The following is a 21724-nucleotide window of genomic DNA, read 5'->3' on the forward strand; positions in this document are numbered from 1 at the left end:
AGGTGTCAGCCATTGATTTGGGGGTGGGTGATGTGGGGAGGGTATGAGGTGTCAGCCAGTGATTTGGGGGTGGGTGATGTGGGTAGGGTATGAGGTGTCAGCCAGTGATTTGGGGGTGGGTGATGTGGGTAGGGTATGAGGTGTCAGCCAGTGATTTGGGAGTGGGTGATGTGGGAAGGGTATGAGGTGTCAGCCAGTGATTTGGGAGTGGGTGATGTGGGGAGGGTACGAGGTGTCAGCCATTGATTTGGGGGTGGGTGATGTGGGGAGGGTATGAGGTGTCAGCCAGTGATTTGGGGGTGGGTGATGTGGGTAGGGTATGAGGTGTCAGCCAGTGATTTGGGGGTGGGTGATGTGGGGAGGGTATGAGGTGTCAGCCAGTGATTTGGGGGTGGGTGATGTGGGGAGGGTATGAGGTGTCAGCCAGTGATTTGGGGGTGGGTGATGTGGGGAGGGTATGAGGTGTCAGCCAGTGATTTGGGGGTGGGTGATGTGGGGAGGTTATGAGGTGTCAGCCAGTGATTTGGGGGTGGGTGATGTGGGGAGGGTATGAGGTGTCAGCCAGTGATTTGGGGGTGGGTGATGTGGGGAGGGTATGAGGTGTCAGCCAGTGATTTGGGGGTGGGTGATGTGGGGAGGGTATGAGGTATCAGCCAGTGATTTGGGGGTGGGTGATGTGGGGAGGGTACGAGGTGTCAGCCAGTGATTTGGGAGTGGGTGATGTGGGGAGGGTATGAGGTGTCAGCCAGTGATTTGGGAGTTTGAGGGTTGGCAGGCAGAACTGATGCCAGGAGAGAGGTGGTAACTTACCCTTGCAGCTCAGTGGAGATCATTGGTCATCTTTCTACATTGGACAGCAGTCCTCCTGGTCATGCTGCCCGCACTGACACTGCCTCCCAGGTGACCCTGCTGCTTGTCCTCCGAGCCCCTTGGGGGAACAGGTAGCCCCGTCTTGCTTCGACAGTGCGAGAAGCCTGGGCAGGTCAGCACCCCCAAAGGGAGGAGCAGGTCTGCGTGCTGCCACATTTGTGTGTTGACTGGGAGTGGCGAGGAAGCATTTAAAAGCATCTCCCCCTCGTTAGCAGCGAAACGCTAAGGCGTGATTCTAGCGAAGCAGACGGTGAGACAAGAGCTCGAGGGGGCCAATTTCCTGCACTAAGTGCCGTTAAATACAGGCTGCGATCTTGCCAACACGGTCATTGAGAAACACGCCAATCGTGCCCAAAAGTACCCTTAGAAATGTTTCTTAAATCGCGGCCAGTGTCTTTACCAGAGTGTGTTTTGTGCACAATAAAAACAAATGCCTTACTTCTTTAAACTCAAGGAAACCTGTCTGAGCTCTTTGTAATCGGCAAGTAAAAACAGTTACGTACATACACTGACACTGAATCCGCACATTCATCCTTTTAAACCGCAAAACCTGTCAAAAAAAGAGGGCGAGTTCTTCCACCTTTCCTCAGCTGGCTATAACAGGACCGATAGTCTGCAAGAACTGACTTTTTCTTCCTTTTCATCTGGGTTGAATTTAAAGCGAGGAAGTGTTGGGTCTGATACTAATTATTGGCATCAATTGATGCCCTGCACCATTTTGGAGGAAACACTTCTGCAGCTTTACCCCTCACTTTCAACTCTTTTAGTTTCATATATTTTGTTGTAACTTCCCGTATTTGCGTATTGAACAATATCCTTATGGTCCAAGCATTACTTTGCTGCTACCCCCCCTTACTTAAGCACGGCGGCACAGTGGTTAGCACTGGCAGCACTGTTGCCTCATAGCGCCAAGGACCCGGGTTCAATTTTGGCCTTGGGTGACTATCTGTGCGGAGTCTGCACGTTCTCTGTGTTCTCTCTGGGTTTCCTCCAGATGCTCCGGTTTCCTCCCAGTCCAAAGCTGGTGGGTTAGGTGGGTTGGCTATGCTAAATTGCCCTTTATGTCCAAAGATGTGCAGGTTAGGTGGATTTGCGGGTATTGGGCAGGGGAGTGGGCCTAGGTACGGTGCTTTCAGGGTGGGTGCAGACTCGATGGGCCGAATGCACTGTAGGAATTCTATGATTCAGCTCACTTTGCTGATCTTTTAAGTCACTTGACTTGCAAAATGACTCACTCGTGTCTGTTAACAAAAACATATCAAATACCAAAAAATACAGGAGAACTTTTGCCTCGTCGCGTAACTGTTGCGGACTGCTTGCAGAATTACCTCTGATGGTCATTGTGTCTGCACAAGCTAATGAATCAAATGCATACTTTAGGATTGAGCAGTTTATTCCTACAAAAGTGGCAACACTTCAAAAGCACTTCACTTGACGAACAACTTTGGGAAATCTTGAGCTTGTGAAAGTCACTGTACAAACGCAAGTCTTTCTTTTCAGTTCATCCGGATTACTGATTTAATAGACCGTTTCCTTTCCAAGTGAAGTCTAGAGATTATCAACATGCTTTTCTAGTAAAGATTTCTGGCAGTTGATTAAATTAAGCTTTTAAGACCAATCGATAACTCAAAAGTCAAAGGGCTGAATTTCCGTTTTTGGAATGGGAACTTGACTTTGGGAGCATTTTCAGGACCTGACTCTGCACCAATTAGATGGTGTGGTCACTATCCAATTAAGGATTACAGATGGGTTCCTGAGGCTGGATTACCAGATATCCCCATCAGAGATGGGCACAGCTGCTGTAGATCGGAGGAAGAGAGGGCATCTAAAGATGGATGTGCCCTCCAGATAATCTTCAAGATGAAGTGGCCAGATTCCAGACTGCCATTGAGGAGGTCTTCTAATGGCCCAAAAGTTGTTGTGATTGCAGGGCGGGGGTGGGGGTGGGTCTTAGCTTTATGATGGAGCCACTGGTCCCACCTAGTCTGCAACCAGAGGCCACATCCGTCCATTGGCCAGACTTTGGCCTCAGCGGGGGCTCGCATGTCCATTGGAAAATTCCAGTTGACATCATGTGTGGGGCCCTTTAATTAGTTCAAATGGACTCTCACCACATGTGGTTGAATAGCCATCACCAACCCACATCCCAGACCTCTCCCAAAGCAGCCTTTTCCACCATGGTCCAGTGGCAGGAAGCTGCTGGTAAACTGCTAGGTTGCTCTCAGAAGGCAACTTTTCAGCTTGTTTACCTTTGGTCTCACTTCCTCAGTCCGAATCCAGCCCAATGTGTGTCTTTGCCCAGTATTCCGGAGTAAATAAACGGGTCTCACTTTACCTTTAGCATCTTTAAAGAAATTGAATTGGAAACTTCAGCTGCAAAAACAAAACCCGTCACAATACTTTTAAAAAAAAAATTTAGAGTACCCAATTAATTTTTTCCAATTAGGGGGCAATTTAGCGTGGCCAATCCACCTACCCTGCACATCTTTGGGTTGTGGGGGCGAAACCCACGCAAACACGGGAAGAATGTGCAAACTCCACACGGACAGTGACCCACGGCCTGGATTGAACCTGGGACCTTGGTGCCGTGAAGCAGCAGTGCTAACCACTGTGCCACCATGCTGCCCTACCCGGCACTTTACATGAGGGTGATTATAAATAAAAATGATTAAAGTATTTAGGTGACAATTCTTTGGCATTTGATAGTAATGGGTTTCAAAACACAAATACAGACTGGTTCCTTTGGACAAGAAGATTGAACAAATTTCGATTCCGGACATGAGCTCTCCTTAAAAGTCACAAAATGAAAGGAGAATAAAGAGGGGAGGTGGAGTATTTTGGCTTGTTGAATGAAGGGGTCGAGGAATAAAGAGCAAACTGACAACAGGCAGACAGGAGGTCATGCCCCAAAGCAAAAATAGAAAGACCACTCGAGATGTTGCAATTCATGTTTTACTATTTGGAAGAATGTATGATCATGCACACATAAGAGGTAAGGAGCACGGTTAGGTTCAAGGCACAAGTGAGGGAATTGGTCAAAACCCAACTGATTGCACTGCAAAGTGAGGCAGATCTTCAGTTAATACAGATAACATGACACTGACTTCCTTCAGTCAGTGTTTCAAGCTTTTCAGTAACCTCGTAACAAACCATTTTTTAAAAGCTACTATTCCGTAACATGCGAGTCACTAGGAATCTGCTATCTGTTGAAGAAACGAAGAGGTAGTGGATCTTGTTGACGTGCATCAATTACAATTACATATACAGTTCTCCAGTTTACACAGGGCACTGCTCAGCGAACAGGCAACTAATTGCACAAGCTGAAAAATAATTAGGGATTTAAAAAAAAAAAAATGTGTTGATTATACGTGAAACAGAAAGCATTCAGAGTGAAAAAAAATTATACAGGTGTAATGTACAGGCAACTCTTAATAAATCGATAGACAGTAGTTTCTGGACATTGGCATTTACCCTTCCTTTTGTAGGCAGCAGCTGATAAGATGTACTGTTACACTGCCAATGGAAACGATTTGTCTGTGAGTGTAAATCAGCGTGAGAGATGACTGTGGTGGGTGGCAGCTAAACATTGATTCTACTCTGCTCTGCATATCACTCATATTGGGAATGTCATTGGGTACAGATCCTCTACTATCCTGAACTGAGTCATCTCTGAACCTCAGTCCAGATAGTGGCATTTCCATTTTCCATACTTTATTTCACTAAGGTGTACGAGCAGAGTTTAATGCTGTAGCTTGATATCGCACGTCAACTGTATTAGACCGCCCCACACTTCAGACTCTTAACAACATCGAATGTCTTTTAGCTCCGCTGTTGGATTTGAACCCAGGCCCAAATTGGAAGGACAGTGGTTTGATCCATTTTCCTGCCCAACCTCCTACTGTAGCAGAACCACAATCCTTTTTAACCACAAATGATTTGTCACCAACCCAAGATACTATGTGGGACAATTTAACACATTTTAAGACACTTAGGTATCACTGTTAAGTGAAAATTCTGTACAACACAAGTTTTACATTCTCTAGAAATTTGGGGTAAAAATGGAAGGCATTGAAATGTATGATTTCTAGTCTTTAACTTTGCTACCAAATATTTAATTCTCCAAGTAACTTATAAGACAAAAATACTGGAACAAATTAGGTCATATTGTATTTGAGCTTATTTATTACATGTCTCCATTGTAGATTTTTTTTAATTCGGAGGGTTGTTGATGGAGGATTAGAACTTGCTCAATCCCTCCCAACTGGAAAATGAAGTGCAATTGACAGTCTCAACCAACATTCATTCTGTGGTTCTTATTGGGAAAGAGCTGGCATTTGTGACATGCTATACGTGGAGTGACTTAGGTGATGTTTGTGGATGTGGTCCCTTCTAGCTGAGGATAAGGTGGCTGCTGGAAATGCTGAATAGGGAAAGTGAGGGGAGATGGGGCAAATCACTCAGCGACACAACTTAAGAGCTTGCCAGTAATTACCATGAGCTAGCCTAACAGGATTTTCTTACAGGCAGCCTAAATATAATCTGGCCTACCTTGCTTCTACTCAAGCGAGAACAAAGAAAATAAACTGTACACTGACCAAGGATTTGAAAGCTGCAGTTTACTCAAGAAAGATACAAAGATTTTATCCATAACTTCCTTAAAACACACCATGGGACTTAAGAGTCCACTGTGAATAATTCAATTCACCTTGTGTATTCAACTGATGCTAATCACACTATGGCTCCTCCTTCCCCTTGGGGTGCAGATTGTGTGACATTGCTCAGCAAAGAGCACACTGAGTCACAGAACTTCAACTGTTGGTCATACCAAAATCAATTTGTTTACAAACTGCCTTCGACTATTAATGCAACAACCTGAAAGGCATGAATTTCTGACTCATTTAGCCTTTTGTCTCTACCAGTCATAACATTTTAAAGTGCCAACCCACGAGGACTTAATGGAAGCTCAATACTTGCGCCAATTGGTCAAAATGTTTTGTTCAGGAACCTTGGCATTCCCTGCCGACATAGTTCTGTGCTGGACTACTTATTAGAATTTAAGCTATACATGGGCCAAGGTAAAATTTGAAAGTGTTTCACCTGAAATAAGTGAATTTCACTATTCCCAAATAAATATTACTTCTTAGCTGTAGTTGAAAGCAATTAATTATAAAGATCCAATCCACAGAGAGCAAGATGTTTACAGCAAGCTAATGGAACATCAAAATGTGGGCAATCATTACCATGTCCAATTGTCACTTTCGCAAATAAAGGGTTTCCAGTCACTTTATCGCGACTGTAAAAGCGAAGCCTCAAACTCGTGAATAAATCCTATTTTCCCATTAATAATGCACACGTTGAACACACTGCATGGAACTCCCAAGCTGTGCAGTCACTGAAGGGCTCATTTCTAGTGACTCTGGAGAGTTATTTATTTCAATGGTTCAGTAAATAAGTTTGACAGTGATCTTACTTGGCCTAATTTAAGACAGTATTCACAAGGGCACATGGTTAAAGAGAAAAAAAACCTAGAAACATCCATTCTAACTACCTAATGACTCAGTGTGTGAAGGCATTCTGAATTATACAGATCAGGATATTTAGGTTCAGTCCTTGTGTATGCTGAGGGTGGGAGCTTGTGTACAGGAGGTGGGATGGGTGAGTACAACTGGCTGTAATGTCTTCCAGCAAGAAACTAGGGAAAGCAAATAAAACTAGCTAGGATTCCCATTGCTGACCACGTGGACGGATGGCCCACATATTTTTAGAACTAAAAGAAATCTTCACCACACAGAAAATGTTTAAATGAAAGCAAGGACTGTCCTCACCTTTCTTTTTTCAACTATCAGAACAATGTTATTTCTTCTTGACCACAATATTGGGATTCACTGACCACTTGAAATGTGACAATTACTGAAACAAGCCATACGCCAATCATTTTTTATTACTAAATTCAATCTGATCTTCCTTGCTTTTTCTCCAACTTTCATAAAATAGACTCAGACTCCCTACAGTGCAAAAGGAGGCCATTCGGCCCATCACGTCTGCATTGATCCTCGTAATGAGCACCCTACCTGTGCCCACACCCGCACCCCAACCCCATAACCCCGCCTAACCTTTTGGACACTAAGGGATAATTTATCATGGCCAATCCACCTAACCTGCACATCTTTGGACTGTGGGAGGAAACCGGAGCACCCGGAGGAAACCCACACAGATACGGGAGAAAGTGCAAACTCCAGTCACCTGGGGCCAGAATTGAACCCAGTCCCTGGTGCTGTGAGGCAGCAGTGCTAAACAATGTGCCACCGTGCCATCCTATAAATGGAATAGTGTAAACTGACGTACAGAACGCAGGTCACATCTGGAGCTTCAAAATGGGATTCATTCAAATGTTAGTTGATATCAAAATTCAGCATAATTTACACTGGGAAACATAGATGAGAGATCGGGACTCCATTTAAAAATGGAATTCCAGCAAGCGGAGCTCCTCAGTGCAGGAAGCGGGAGTAAGTGTGGCCTCGGCGGGGAGCTCCCCACTGAGGTCCTGAATTGGAACAGAGTCCTGATAGGTGTTTCACCATTGTGTAACTGGATAAGATTGCAAACAAGGGCTGCAGTCAAAATACAAGAACGACCACGTTGGAAAGGGACAAATTCCCCTGCCCTCTCCCCTCAAGTTATTACAAATTCTCTCAATATCATGTCATAGTTAATTTCTTGGGTGATTATACTTTAAACTGGAAGCAATTTATATAGAAAACAAAATGTACAGTTTGTGGCGACTAGGGGCTTTTCACAATAACTTCATTGAAGCCTACTTGTGACAATAAGTGATTATTATTATTCCATAACACTTCAGTGCTGCTTTATACGTCTGATTTTGCCTTGTTCATTTACTTCACGCAATGCACATTTCCTTGTTTGTCGCAATATAATTGCACATTGATGTCATTTACATATTTATACAGGCTTTCTCCCCCACTCCATCTGATTCCCCCTCCTCTGCTCCACAGGCAGCATCAGCCCACTAGCACATCACTGTCCTCATCAAAACCTCAGAAATGTACATTTGACCGAATAATGCAACATCTACAAAACGAAACAGGCACTAAAGTGAGGCTGAAGATTCATGTTACATACACATTTCCTCTTTTTGTCAACTATTCGGAGCCGAAAACAACTTAGTCTGCCCGAGATGTACAACGTAATCATCGCACTCAAAAAATCCAAGTCATGGTTGAATTGTACACAAAGGTCTGGTCTGTTGAAGCATGTTTAAGAAATAAGATAATCAAATGGTTAGTTTACATTGCAAAATGCAACCTAATGTAGTTGCAATATTTAAATTGGTCTACTATTGGTCACTGAACCATTCTGAATGGTTTGTCAACATCCAGAATCAGATTTTGGGCGGGATTCGCCGTTGCGAGTCCGCCTCGCTACCTCTGCCGGCGAGGACGGAGAACGTGGCGCACAGCCAAATCTCCATTCACTGCAGCGGAAATGGAGAATCCCACCGGCGTGAAGGAACAGAGAATCAAAGTCTTTATTGTTTTTCCAAAGATGGTGCTGAATGGAGTAACTAAGAGGTGAAATCAGAGATATCATTCACTTGTATTGAGACATTTATGTTGTTCTTCGAGCAATAAAATTAGCAGAATAAACGTCAAATATTTTTGGTTTTATATAAGCAGCAATTGTTAAAAAAAATGGATAAACTAATATACAAGACAATTTGGTGAAGCTGTGTAGGCTGTGATAACTGGTGCCACAAAATATATATTTCATAAAATACATATTATAGACTACACACTCCACTGGTCACTAAGAGTGCACAACTTAAACAAATACATTCCCATTGTACAATATTACCAAAAAGCATCGAGTTACATTGTCTTGACACTGGATGGACATACTGTATATTTGGTCCAATCTGTCTAACTAAGAATTGCTGAGGGTCAGGTGAACGCAGGAATTCGCTGGACTAAAACAGGAGCATTCTTCACTTGATGCATGATACCAAGAATGCCAACTTAAAACACAAAGAACTCTGGACTTGGGACAAGAATTAAAACGATGAAGCAAGAACATCAGTCTTTTGGAACCCGCTGACGCAAAATAATCAGGGAGTGTTACAAGCTCCCAGTTTTCCCATTGCAAAAGTGTTTTTGCAGCAGATGAGTTAATTGAAGTAGCACTAATTTAAATGCCAGCAGTTAATGAGTTAATCCATTATTCTTGTAGAAATTTAGAACAGTTACCGGACTGTTTGGCTGAAAATACGGTGGATGTTTAGTGTTTTACAAAACAGCAGAGTTGAAGAATGGGGTTTCATCAAAGAATACTGGCCATTCAAAGCACAAGGGCAGAAATTCAATTTCTCGCACGCGTGCCATTCAAGTTGGCTGCTGGCTGAATTTTACCAAATCTTTGCCAGGCACCCCCACCCAAGGTACCACTCATAGGGATAAGCAAAACAGCAGAATTGGCTCTGATCGCTTAGCGATTCTCCACACAAAGGAGAATGGTGTTCTCCATTGAGAACACAATGGAGTGTGTTCTCCAGTTGAGGAATTTGTAGTGGGGAGGAGATGAAGGAAAATAAACAATTCTTGTGAGCTGTGCCAGATCCCCAAGAGCCCATCTCACAACATCACAGAAGGAAATCTGCTTTATCCATGAGCGACTAATCCTTTTTAAAAGTATCTATTTTTGCCATGCTGCATCGCTTTAAGATTGCAGGAACTATGTCAACGCTTATGCCAATGGGATATTGAGGTGAAATAAATTTACCACCTTTTGGTAATATTGCTCATGCAGGTGAAAGTTGTGAATCTCAACTCAGTTATTAACAAAAAAAAGCTCTAATTAAAAAAAAAATTACTAAATGCCCAATCACCTTTCAGTAGTTTATGTGGAAGAATGAAGCAGTGCAACAGAGTTGAGCCAATATATTAAGGCAGTAAGAAAATCACGTAATAATTTCACATTACTTCTCATGCAACGAGACAAGAGAGGAAATACATCGACATATTAAGATGGTCATCTAATAGCTAGTACACTTAACTTTATTTTCTGTAAACATATTTAGGCCTGGTCTCCATGGCAAAAAGGGAACCCAAAGGGGGTAAGTCACATCTATAACCACCCAAATGGCTCTGGGCATAATATTATCTTACGGGTTGCAAAAAGGTTAGAGTGGTAGAGGTGGTGGCTGTTACAATAAACTCAACAAAGCTCTCCTAAGCTAAATCATGTGAACTGGAGTGTCTATTACAGCAATACATTCGCCTAATAATGGTGCAACATTTTCCAACAGACACATTGTCATTAAGTTTGACTTTACGTCTTAATTACAATGCAAACCATTAAGACACCAAAAAAATTGCTCGCCCAGTGTCCTCCTCCGTAGTTAATCATACCTAATCATTTTGGATTTGAGTCAAAAAAAATATGGATTTTTGTTTTGTGCATAAAAAGGTAATTTAAGGAGCAGTGATTGCATGGAATTATTAAATTAATAAAAGAAAACAGACATTTACCTTTGGTTTCTAATGGGTAACTTCCCATTTCTTTCCTCCTATAACACTCCAAGCACACAAATAACCTACTTCTGACTTTTCCCTTTCCCATATCATTATAAAATCAATTAAACTCAGAATTATGGGCGAGCAGTACTGAAACTGGCAGGCTTTGATTAAATACTGAAGTGCTGTCATCATGGGGAAAGAACTCTGTGCTGACCGGAGACACTACCCGCCTCGGCACTTTGTCAAGCGCGAGCTTAGAAAATGAGCAAATATACGTCACAAATTCCTCAATGTTGCTTTTCGAAGGGAAATGAAGGGTAAGTAATGGCTATCTGCAACATTGAGCTGTAATCATTGCAATCTATGGATGATGTTTTATAGCTATTTCCACAATTTCATTCACACAGTTGGTTTCCAAATGAAGAGAAGATCGTGCATGGAAGTGCATCATTAGCGACGATTAAACTGAACAAGAAGATGGGCGTGAAGGATACCGCACCATCACGCCTCTGTCCCGGGAGTCTGCCTTGTGCAGTTTTTAAATTGCCTTAGTTTACATGCTGCTATCTGGAAGCAATGCGACTTTACCATACATCAATATCCCCTCAATCTTATCATTTAGATTTTTATTTGTAATACAGAACATCTATTTACCGAGAACAACTCTTGCCAAACAACGCCTCCAACTTGCCCTGTTCTCTTTTTTTTTAATTAAGGGGCAAATTAGCATGGCCAATCTGCACAACTTTGGGTTGTGGGGGTGAGACTCACACAGACAAGGGGAGAATGTGCAAACTCCACACGGACAGTGACCCAGGACCGGGATCGAACCCGGGTCATCGGTGCTGTGAGGCAGCAGTGCTAATTACTGCGCCACCGAGCCACCCAACTTGCCCTCTTCCAAGCTTCAACCACCTTCTTTCAGATATGCAGAACATAGCTTACTGGAGTCTAACAATGTGGAAGATCCACAGAATTCAAATGTCTTACAGTTTCTAAAAGGAAGCTACAACTTTGAATAGAGCACAAACATTTGGGTCCTGTGTGCTGATAAAGGTGAAATGCCAAGGGGGAAGAAAGATGAAATGCCCAAATACCCAGGCTGAGAGGAAAGATTCCTGATTAATTGAATTAGCCACTTGTGATTGATTCCTGTTGAGAGCATTAGTAATAGCTAGTGTATGGTAAAAGCTCACTGAAACAACTTTTGCTATGTTAATATTTAACAAGAATTGGATTGAGTTTATCAAAGGATCTGCAGCCTGCTCCTCAATATCCCTTCGATACTGTGCTCCAGTCTTTGTGAGTCTGTGAAGTCATTCAGACAAAACATAAATTGTTCCATTGGTCTAAGAAAGTGGTTCAGATTGATCCCCACACAGATCAAGCCTTGCGTTTGGTCCAGTGTTCTCAGTGGTTATTGTGAAGATGCCTTAGTTGCCATGGGAGCAACACAGTTCTGAAAGTTGGGTGGCAAAGCAGAATTGCAACTTAGTCGTTGGTGCTGCAGCCTCTTGCTACTGCTTGGGTCATCTTCTACAAGCCATGGATCTTTTGCTCCCATGGTCACAAAGCCTGAAGCAGCAGAACAGGCCCGCTCTCCACAGATGCTGGCAGCCTGCTCAGTCGCCTTACCGTTCCGGTTGAACTGAGCCGGTTCCGGGTTTTGATCTTGCAGGACAATCTGGATGTGGTTTATTAGCTCAGTGAAGAACTCTGGGACACCTTCGTATCCTGCAACAAATACAAACCAGTCATTTATTTTGCTAGAAAGGCACATTCTTTGCATCAATATAAGAAATTGTTATTTTCTAAGGGGTTACAACCCCTATTCTTCAAGACGAACATTAAACCATGTCTTTTGACATAACTCAAGAGCTTAGGTGTGGCTTGATGAGCATAATGGGCCTTTTCTTGATCTGAAATGTTGTTGGTCTAAAGATACTTCACAATTTAAAACTTGGTATCAAGTCTCGGGGCTTGACATTCATCTCAGGCAGTGGCGCTAAATGGGCAGTATGGGATTAGCTGTCCATTCTACATAGGACCTACTATTATCTGCAACAAAATTAAATATCAGGCGCTGTGGGGAACAGGTGACTGATCAGACACTGCCCATTTTGCGCCACCACCCGAGACAAATTCATAACCCTCTAGGTTTGTAGGTGAGTACTCAGCAATTGCAATTAAGCCACAGGCGTTGTTGCTTCCCAATTTTCCCGTTCCTACTTTTGGGGTTAAGCACAGGCTTCACGCTGCAAGATTCTTGCCACAATCCTCTCTGGACAACATAGTTCATGCCAAGTGCTCCAGGTAAGACACGTAGAGGTTTTCCATTGGCTTCTTGATTTCAGTCAGCCTATCTTGAAGTTAGCCACAAGGCATTTTCCGCAAGGGAAAATTGGGAGGCCAGAGCATTTTGATCCATGATGAAGCCCCATCCTCATCATTTGTGCATTGAGGGTGGGGGACGTGAAGTGGCATAGATTGGCATGGGGAGCGTGTGGAGGGTTGGGGGTGCGAGGGGTGGCAGGGGGGCGCCCAGCACAACTTCCATAACACCCCGTCTCCCATCCCCGACCACCCAGGTCGAAGATCCGACCTGCTGGGGCAAATTCTCCCAGATTGGGTTTGCGAAGCTGGGAATTGTCCCGACTCTGAGCTCCTGACCAGAGGTGTGAAAGGTCATCCCGCAAAACCTGTTGCTGCTTTTTGCACTCGCCGTATCGTCAGCGGTCAGCATTTACCAGAATGTGTAATCACGGGCCAGACTTGATAGAACTCTTTCCAGCACCCTACCAGAGAGTGTATTCCAAATCTTACCACTTATTGCATTAAAAAGTTTCTCCTCATGTTGCCTCTGGTTGTTCTGACAATCACTTTTGTTTTGGTACTGGGTGAAGGTGACATCGGCGATGGGTATAAGCAGCAAAATAACAGAAGGACTATTTGACATAGGGTTCTATAGAACTGGAATTCCCACTTCTTCCTAAGGCAGGCTTGTCCAACGTGCAGCAAGAGAGCTGAATGCAGCCCTCAAAGACCCTCAATGCGGCCCTGGAGCCGGTTTTCAAAATGCAGGTCAAACGGGTACGTTTTAATGGAGGAATTTGCCTGGAGCTGCTCCTCCAACCACAGGCTGTTTCTTTCTCCATGTTTGCTGTTGTTCGTGAGCTGTCAGCAGCAAATGCGAGAAAGGAACAACCTGTGATTGGTGGAGCAGTGAACACCTGTGGCGGTGAGTTTGAGGCCTGGGGAGCAGCGGTGACAAGGAGCGAGTGCGGGGGCTGAGAGTGTGTGGGGTAGGAAAAGAATGTGGGGGCATAATAGGTTTCTCACTCACCCTCAAACACTATCATGCACTCTCACAGGGGGGTGAGGGTGACTGAGGGAGGATGGAAACACACACACTCACCCCTTTACACTTTAATACTCATCTTTATTTATTACTCGTGTTATTTTGCTCAGCCTGCACTAAAGTCTCAGTGCCCGCCATAGTCCCACAGGTGTCTGTCCCCTTTGAGGGGCAGAGCTGACTGGTGGTGATTTGACCTGAGGATCACCACACCTCAGGTGAGAGGCAAGGTTGAGGAGGCGGAGCCTTCATGAATAACCTGGGAGGAAAGGTCCAGGGACTGTTGGATCTTCAAAAGATGGATATGAAATGTAAAGATATACAAGGACGAGACCAATTCAACAGATGCAGAAAGTGATCATCACACAAAAAGGTTCATACATTTCGGTAATGTAATGTTTCTGAAGGATTTCTGTGACAGTATGACTGAAATTTAATACATCTATTGGATGCAAAATAACAACATCCTCTGAAAGTCAAAGCAAGCCCCTCAAACCAATCTAGCCAATTCTGACGGCAAGAAGAGTTTGTTTTATCGAGAACAAATTGGAAAATGAAGAACGTGCAACAGCGAGAATCCTTTGTAATAAGCCCATTGCTGCAATGAATATTAAATCCTCCGACGCACAATTGAAAGGGGCGAACTGTTTGTCATTTCAACTGAAATTTTGGGGAGCTAAGAAACAGCAGCAAATCAGATATTGCCATGAAACAGCATCTTTTATTGAGAGGCAGTTATAGCTACTGCGGCTATTGACAACATTCCCAGGGAAGGTTTGAACTGAATCGCATGATTATGGAGGGAGATTAAATACATTAATGCGCTCAGTAAAATCTGGCTCCGAAAGGGGATGGGAACGGAACTATTCCACTTGAGGCCTGGAATTCAGAACTCCCACTGGAACAGAACGGTCACAAGAACTCGGGGTTGCCTGAAGGCCAGAGTCTCTCATAACAGACAAGCAAAACACATTAAAAAGGACCCACAGGACTTCCGCTCTTGCTGCCAACAACTGCACAGCTCCAGAAAGAGGAGGCTATCATTTTGACAAAAGCTGAACAGCAACCCGAGAACAAACCCACTGCTTTCAAAAGTCAAAACACATAGATGTAGGGAACTAGCACCGCACCCTCCAGAGTATTACTCCAGCTGCTTTGTAAATAGTTATGCAGCTTGTTCACAACGGGAAGGACTGCCGCCCTCGAGCGTCTTTATTTCCTTGGTTTCCCAGGCTTTAGAGTAATGTTTCCGTCGTTAAAGCTGCAGAGGTCACATTAGCTGCTGTTCCATGGTAGACTTGTGCTGACTGTAGAAGTGCAGATGGATGTACAACTGTACTCCCTGCACCCAAATTTACATAGGAACTGCATTTAATTTAACTCTGCAATCTTAAGTTGTTTTTTACAAAGGGATTTCTGTATTCTTGCCACTTTTGTCTTTATTTTGTCAATAATGGATTATCAAACACCAAGAGCATTCATTAGAATTAATTCATTCAAATGTTCTGCTCAGCTAGCCCTTTGAAATCTCATGTAAAATTCACTTGAATATGAAATTAGCTGGAATAACAAAGACAACAGTAGCTTATACTAATGCAGCACCGCCAGCATATAATTGTCCCAAAGTGCTCTACAGATAGAGCTGATAGAAAACAGATGTCAAACAAGAAAGGGGAGATTCAGGGGGGGGAGGTGGCCAAAAGGTTGGTCGATGGGTGATTCCAAAGAAGGGGAACGAAGTGGAGAAGCAGCGGGGAAGGGAAGAGAGAGAATTTCAGGCAGCCGGAGTCATAGCCAACCTTGCTGGGCCAAGGGAGGCAGGGGCAGAGGAAGGATGTGGAAGACGACAGACTCAGAGCAACTCGTGGGAGAATACAGGGCTGGAGGAGACTGCAGGGACAGTGGGCAAAACCTGGTGTGAATTTAAAAGAATAAGGATTGGAAACCGATCATCAGCCACATCCTCGTTACAGAATTCTCATCAAACAAAACAATTCAGAGTAGATCCTAGAATGTTCCTGTGTAGTCAAATGGGAAGCAGAATTAAAAGATGTTTTGTATTCAGTTGAATTATTACAAAATTCTACAATTAAGGGGAGAAAGTGGACACTTAGTTCTTTGTGCTTATTGTAGGCTCTAAGTCCAATTGTAAATAAAACGTTTGGCGATAAACTACGTGAAGAATTGAAAGTGAATTTGAAATGGCAAAACATACTGTTGCCAGCCTCGGCTTGACAATCACCTCCTTGGATCCTAACTGCAACTCTAGAGTTTTGTTCCTATTGCTCATGATGTCTGTCCCTTTGTATGGATGGCCTTTTAAAAATATATAGAAATATGCCAAACACTCTAGCTGCATATTGTACATGTGCATACAAGTAGCTTGATTTTTCTAACAAGCATTGGTCCACATTTAATCCTCAGAAGCAGAATATAGGCTGAATTAGATAGGCTGCCCTTTTTTAATAGATAGCTGTCTTTTTCTTTCCTGGGTTATTAGAACGCTCCCCGTCTCCTTTTATTAAAAAAAAAGAAAACTTGAAACATTTAACGGCTCTATTCAGTGTGCAATATTGTATTTACTGCACCGAATCAGGCCATGCAACACAAAAGGTCCATGGAAGTGTACTGCTCAACACAAGCCTCCCTCCCAAACTACTTCATCTAACCCCATCACGATATTTCATTTTTGTGCAGGACAAAAGCACTGCTGTTTATGCATGGAGTTCAAGCACCCTACTGAACTAGTCTAATCCTGTTTTGGTTTATATACATACATACACAAATGGCCACAAGAGGGTGCTATTATAAAAAGTCACAGAATTTATTCCATATAATTGAAGTACGTGGTTTTTCATTTATTTACAAATCAAATTTAACCACTGGGTTCCTATTCACAAATGGAAACCTCCTTTCTTGACCCAAGCTTTCAGAACTTGGGGGATGGACCTTTATCCACCTTGACCAGAACCTGAGAAGTTTTCTCCAACAAAGACTGACGTTGACCTTGACCTTCAATTGCATTTTCCACTTTGTCAGCGTTCTGACTCTGATCTCAACTGGTTTTAGACATAACTTGTCTTGTGTTGCATTCCATTCGTATCCCAGTTATCCAATTTGTCAGATTCATTTGATTCTTCTCCATTTCCATCTCCTTCATGAACCCTTGAAGTTAAAACATGACCTACATGTTCAAACCTTTCCACTACCAAATGCCTTGGCCAAATATGTTTGAGGACCACATATTTTTATGACTCTTCTTGGGGGTCACTTCAACCATTTATGATGGTGTTCTTTCACCTTAACTTTCTGGTGCAATTTCGGACGTCTTTCTCTCACTCTACCCTCTCATTTCATTACTCTCATTCTGTCCAGATTGTTTCTCTTTTACTGTCTGCACTAAATGTTGCTTCAGCGACAAAAACCTTGCTCTAGGCTGTCTTCAAAGAAACAATTCAGCTGGGGGTAGTAGTGTGGGATGTGTTACAATAAACAAACAAAAGGTTTGCCAGTTTGCGATTCAATGACATCTGGAGTTTCCTCCAATTTGTATCTCGCATTTTCGGATCAAGGGCGCGTATAGCAACTTGTGTGTTCTGCTGCTCCATTCGAAACAGGATAATGTAGTGGAACTTACCCCATTCATTCTCATGAGTTTTACAAATTCTTCTGAACAAAGCTGAAGTCTGTTGTTGGGATCATTCCTCTGGGGGACTCGCAAACACCCAACAAACTACGTGAAATATCAAGGGTTTTACTAATTGTTGTTCAATTCACCATGAGCCTCTCAACCCACTTCGAATGGCTATCTAGCACAATTAATCGGCTCTATCGCCAATGCCAGAAGATTTGGAAGGAATTAAACTTCCTGTTCTAGAAGCAGGGCAGCTTTGTGCTGTTAGCCGCCATGAACTATCTGTTGGTGCAGGGAATACTAGAATCTCTTCTACAAATGGAAGTTTGACTATGCAAAGAGTATTCTGGTGAAAGCAAAGGTTGTACAATAGCTTTTGGAAGCTACACACAATGCTAAAAAGATCGGTCTGGTTTGCATACATTGTTGACACTGGACATTGAAGTTTGTAAAGAGAAAACAAAATTTGGCCCAGCAGTAGGATGGGATAGTGCAACAATACAGTATTTCCAAAAGATGGCTCGAGAGTCTTAAGTCGTTGAGGCAAAATTGCAAGTGTTGGTGGTGATATCTTTTGCAATTCAAGTGCCCACCTGAACTAGTTTACTCCAGTTTTGTTTTATATACATACATACATGGCCACAAGTTGGCGCTGTTACAATAACTAGCTCCATCATGTTATCTAGTTTATCATGAGTCACAGGATTTGCATTTTATACACAAAATATAAACAAACAGCAAAACATAATATAAATTTCCGTAAAAAATATTGCACTTGGAAACTTTGTCGAACCACTGGACTCTCAGGTATGCTCAAATTAACTGTAATTCGGAGCTTGGTTTTGAAGCATCAGGTAGAAAGGTCTTTTTTTCAAGGAGCAAAACAAGTTGTTTACCTGGGAATGCATTAATATCGATGACAGCGTGTTGGCCAGTCTGGTTATTGATGATTACGTCAATGCCAAAGAGGGATATGCCAAGTGCCTCACGAAGTGTCCTGGATATTTTTCTGATAACTTCATCACTTGGGGGTCTGAAGACACCTTCCACTACATCGAGCTGGAAAGAGCACAAATACCCAGGCTTGTGTATTAATTAATAGAAAACAAATATCTCAGGTTTTCCTGACACAGCGCCATATTTACAAACTGAGCATACGTCACACTTTTACGTAATGGGAGATGTCCGAAACAAGAAGCATCAATCACTTAAGTAAGCAACTATTTTTATCATGCTCATTGTCATGTCCCAGGACATTCTGAACTTCAGACTAATTTCAACATTTGAAAAACTGACCACAAAGGCTACAAAAAGATGGCCGCCTTCGGATCACCTGACTTATTTCACGGATTGAAACCAGCCCCCAGTCTCAATGTAGGCAGGGGAATGGCACTGAGCCATAATGCTCATTTGGAGAGCCGGTGTAGACACGATGTTCCAAATGGCCTCCTTTTGTGCAATTCTGTGTTACCGTCATCTGTAGCTAATCTTTGTGGGCGCGATAGTGTCACTGAGATGGGTGAGTGAGATACCTTGGGCAGGATTCTCCATCCCTGAGACTAAACGTCGACGCCGACGCAGAGTCCGTGGATTTTCACGACAGCAAAACTGGCGCCGAACCTGGACTGATTCAGCGACTGTGGAGGGGCTAGCACCGGCGCCAGATGGGACACAATCGATTCCAATGGAAAGCGGTGCTGGATTCGCCAGGTCTGTAATTGACAATCGGGAGGCTGACAAGCTGCAGCCGCACATACACATTACAATCCCCTGACACACTCATGCCAGCCAACCAGGTGGCACTCCTGTACAGCTGATGGGTCGGCTGGGCCAACAGGCACCTAGGGGGGGGTGGCCTGAGGGGACGCCTATACGACCTGCAGCCCTACGTTCACAGTGGGCTCAGTGCCATGCACAGCTGCCTGGCCGCCTTGCCGGCTACGGCAATGGTGTTCCTTGCCCTTCCATCTCCACCCCACAGCCCACCTTCTGGCCACACACAGCTACTCCCACCCCCCGGCCCTGGTAGAAGCCCCCACGGCAAAACTGTCAGCCAACTATGGCGATGTTGGACGCTTTACGTACCCCCCTCTCTCTCCCTCAGCAGCCACGCGCAGGTTGCACGACTTTTAAAACACAAGTGAACCGCGCCGTCGGGAACTCAGCCCATCGGGGGCGGAGAATCGCGGAGGCCGCAGCGAATACCGGGGTTGGACCTGCTAATGACACGCAAATGGTGTTCACTGTATGTGCATTCCGGACAGCATTGCCGCCGCCGTCAAGGTGATGGAGAATTGTGATAAGGCATCAAATCGACGCCAGCCGCGGTTTTGGCGTCGGAACCTATTCTCCAACCAATCGCATTTTACGATTTTGGCGCCAGCCATCGGAGAATCCCGCCCCACACTTTAAGCATCCTGCGTAAATGTGCGATTATAAATCATCTTTATTTTTAAAATTCACCGAATCCTTGCTGCTGAAATTATATACTTGGGGAAATCATTTTGAAGGCAAGTAAACAGATACCCCTTATGTTTAAAAATACTGATCACGGGCAGGAGAAAAGCAACATATAACTTCTGTCCATGACATACTTGTGAGACAGCAAGCAGCTGAATAAGCAAAGCTCAAGACAGCTCACAATCTGCAAAGAACATGCAGGAAATTAGGCAGAGTCATGAATTTGGACAATCCCAGTGACAAAGAACACTTCTGGGTGAAGCGTTTTGCCACTTACAGCTCAGAACAAAGTAATTTCTTCACTGTCGCTATGTCAAACTCCTGGAACTCCCTACCCAACAGCACTTAGGAGTACCTTCACCGCACAGTCTGTAACAGCTCAAGAAGGTGCCTCACCACCACCTTCTCAAGGGCAATTAGGGATCGGCACCCAAATTCCATGAACGAATAATAAGTTTAAAGCTTTTAACGAACAGAGCTATAAGAGATCAGAAACAAATTAAATTACAAGTGGCAAAGGTTGACAGTATCGACTGCTTCTGTTGTTTACATTGAAAGTCATGTTCGTTCTAACTTCTTGCTTAGCTTCGGCTAACATTTATTTAAATGTCACAAATTTGCTTTTTGCTTGCCCTGTAGGGGACAGTAGAACCTACAGCTGGGCGGTACATCAGAACTGGTAAAACTGTTCATCTGCTCGAAGTGCTCTGGGCCTCGGTCCATTAGGTAACGTTGATCGCTGCACAGTCGAGTGTTCAACAATCCAAAGTAACAGGTAGGTGATTCGCTTCCAGCGCCACCCCATCAAGGTTTGCACAGTGCCGGTTAATCTAAGCACAGCAACGCAATCTACATTGGACTAGAATTAAACCAGCCCCGTCCAGCAGCCGAACCCATTATTAAAGGGTCATTTTGCTTTTCTCCCGGCAGAAACCGGAGCAGACACTGGCAGATTTAAAAGTAAGATTCATACCAGTTTCAATCCCACTATGTTTCTTTCTGTGGTGCATAATAAGGGGAAATGAATTAAATTCTATCTCTGGTTTTCCGCCAGTTTTATACAGTCTTTTCTAAACATAAGTGGAAAACGGCCATCTTTTGGCCTTTCAAATCACCTCGAGCCTGCAGGCAACCAGAACAATAAAACAACAGGAAGGGCTGGAGGAGCCCACTGTCAGTGGTGGAGAAGTGGCTTCCATTCCCCACTAGAACGGTTTCCAACAATATCCTCAACTGATCCTATAAACCCAAGAAAGGCATTGTTATATGGAATGTCAGCTTGACCCAGCATGTACGCCCATTCAATTTCTTATCCAGTAGTTTGGCTAAGGGATCAGGAAGGTTTAGGCCTTCTGGATGATCCCTACAGGCCCACTTAGTTACTGCCTGGCCTGAAATCCGCAGGTCACGCAAATATTCCTCATCAAAGCCACAGGGCTCTGTCGAAGCAAGGAGCACTCTTGCCACTTCGGCCTTCAAAAGCTCTTTGATTGCTGCAGTACCAAATATCAAACGGTCAACTTTCCTTTGCATCCACACAGTTCACACGTTGACAGGGGTTCAGGCTGTGGTGCAAGCATGTTGCACTTTCATTACATGTGAACAGACAATCGCATGAGTCAGAAGGTTCTGTTAAACCTTTGCGTCATCGGGTAAGAAGGAAGCCACGGCAGGCAAACAAAATCTTATTTCTTCCTTATCCTGCCCCCACTTTCCTCTTTTCCAAACACACGTCACTTTCATTCTCTGAGGAGCTGCGGAAGGGCTAAACCAGAAATAAACATTGTTGTGTGATCTTTCACCAGCACAGCTTCCCCAGGGGTTGTGAGGAGGGGGTGCAGGGGAAGATTGCTTAACTTCAAGAGAAAATATGGG

The 21724-nt window shown here is 43.8% G+C and overlaps 1 protein-coding gene across 4 annotated transcripts in view; it reads right to left on the reverse strand.

Moving 5' to 3' along the window:
- Positions 1-3806: 3806 nt before the first annotated feature.
- itpk1a (inositol-tetrakisphosphate 1-kinase a) overlaps positions 3807-21724 on the reverse strand; it is a 286412-nt gene continuing 268494 nt past the window's right edge. For all 4 annotated transcript variants that reach the window (XM_072492444.1, XM_072492434.1, XM_072492460.1 and 1 more), the window contains 2 exons: positions 18286-18448; positions 3807-12134 (listed from right to left, as the gene is read on the reverse strand). In XM_072492444.1, coding sequence (XP_072348545.1) covers positions 11818-12134; positions 18286-18448 — 480 coding nt within the window. In that variant the 3' untranslated portion in view covers positions 3807-11817. The remainder of the gene's footprint in view (positions 12135-18285; positions 18449-21724) is intronic.

The sequence above is a fragment of the Scyliorhinus torazame genome, chromosome 2 (assembly GCF_047496885.1).
Source record: "Scyliorhinus torazame isolate Kashiwa2021f chromosome 2, sScyTor2.1, whole genome shotgun sequence".
Taxonomy (NCBI): Eukaryota; Metazoa; Chordata; class Chondrichthyes; order Carcharhiniformes; family Scyliorhinidae; genus Scyliorhinus; species Scyliorhinus torazame.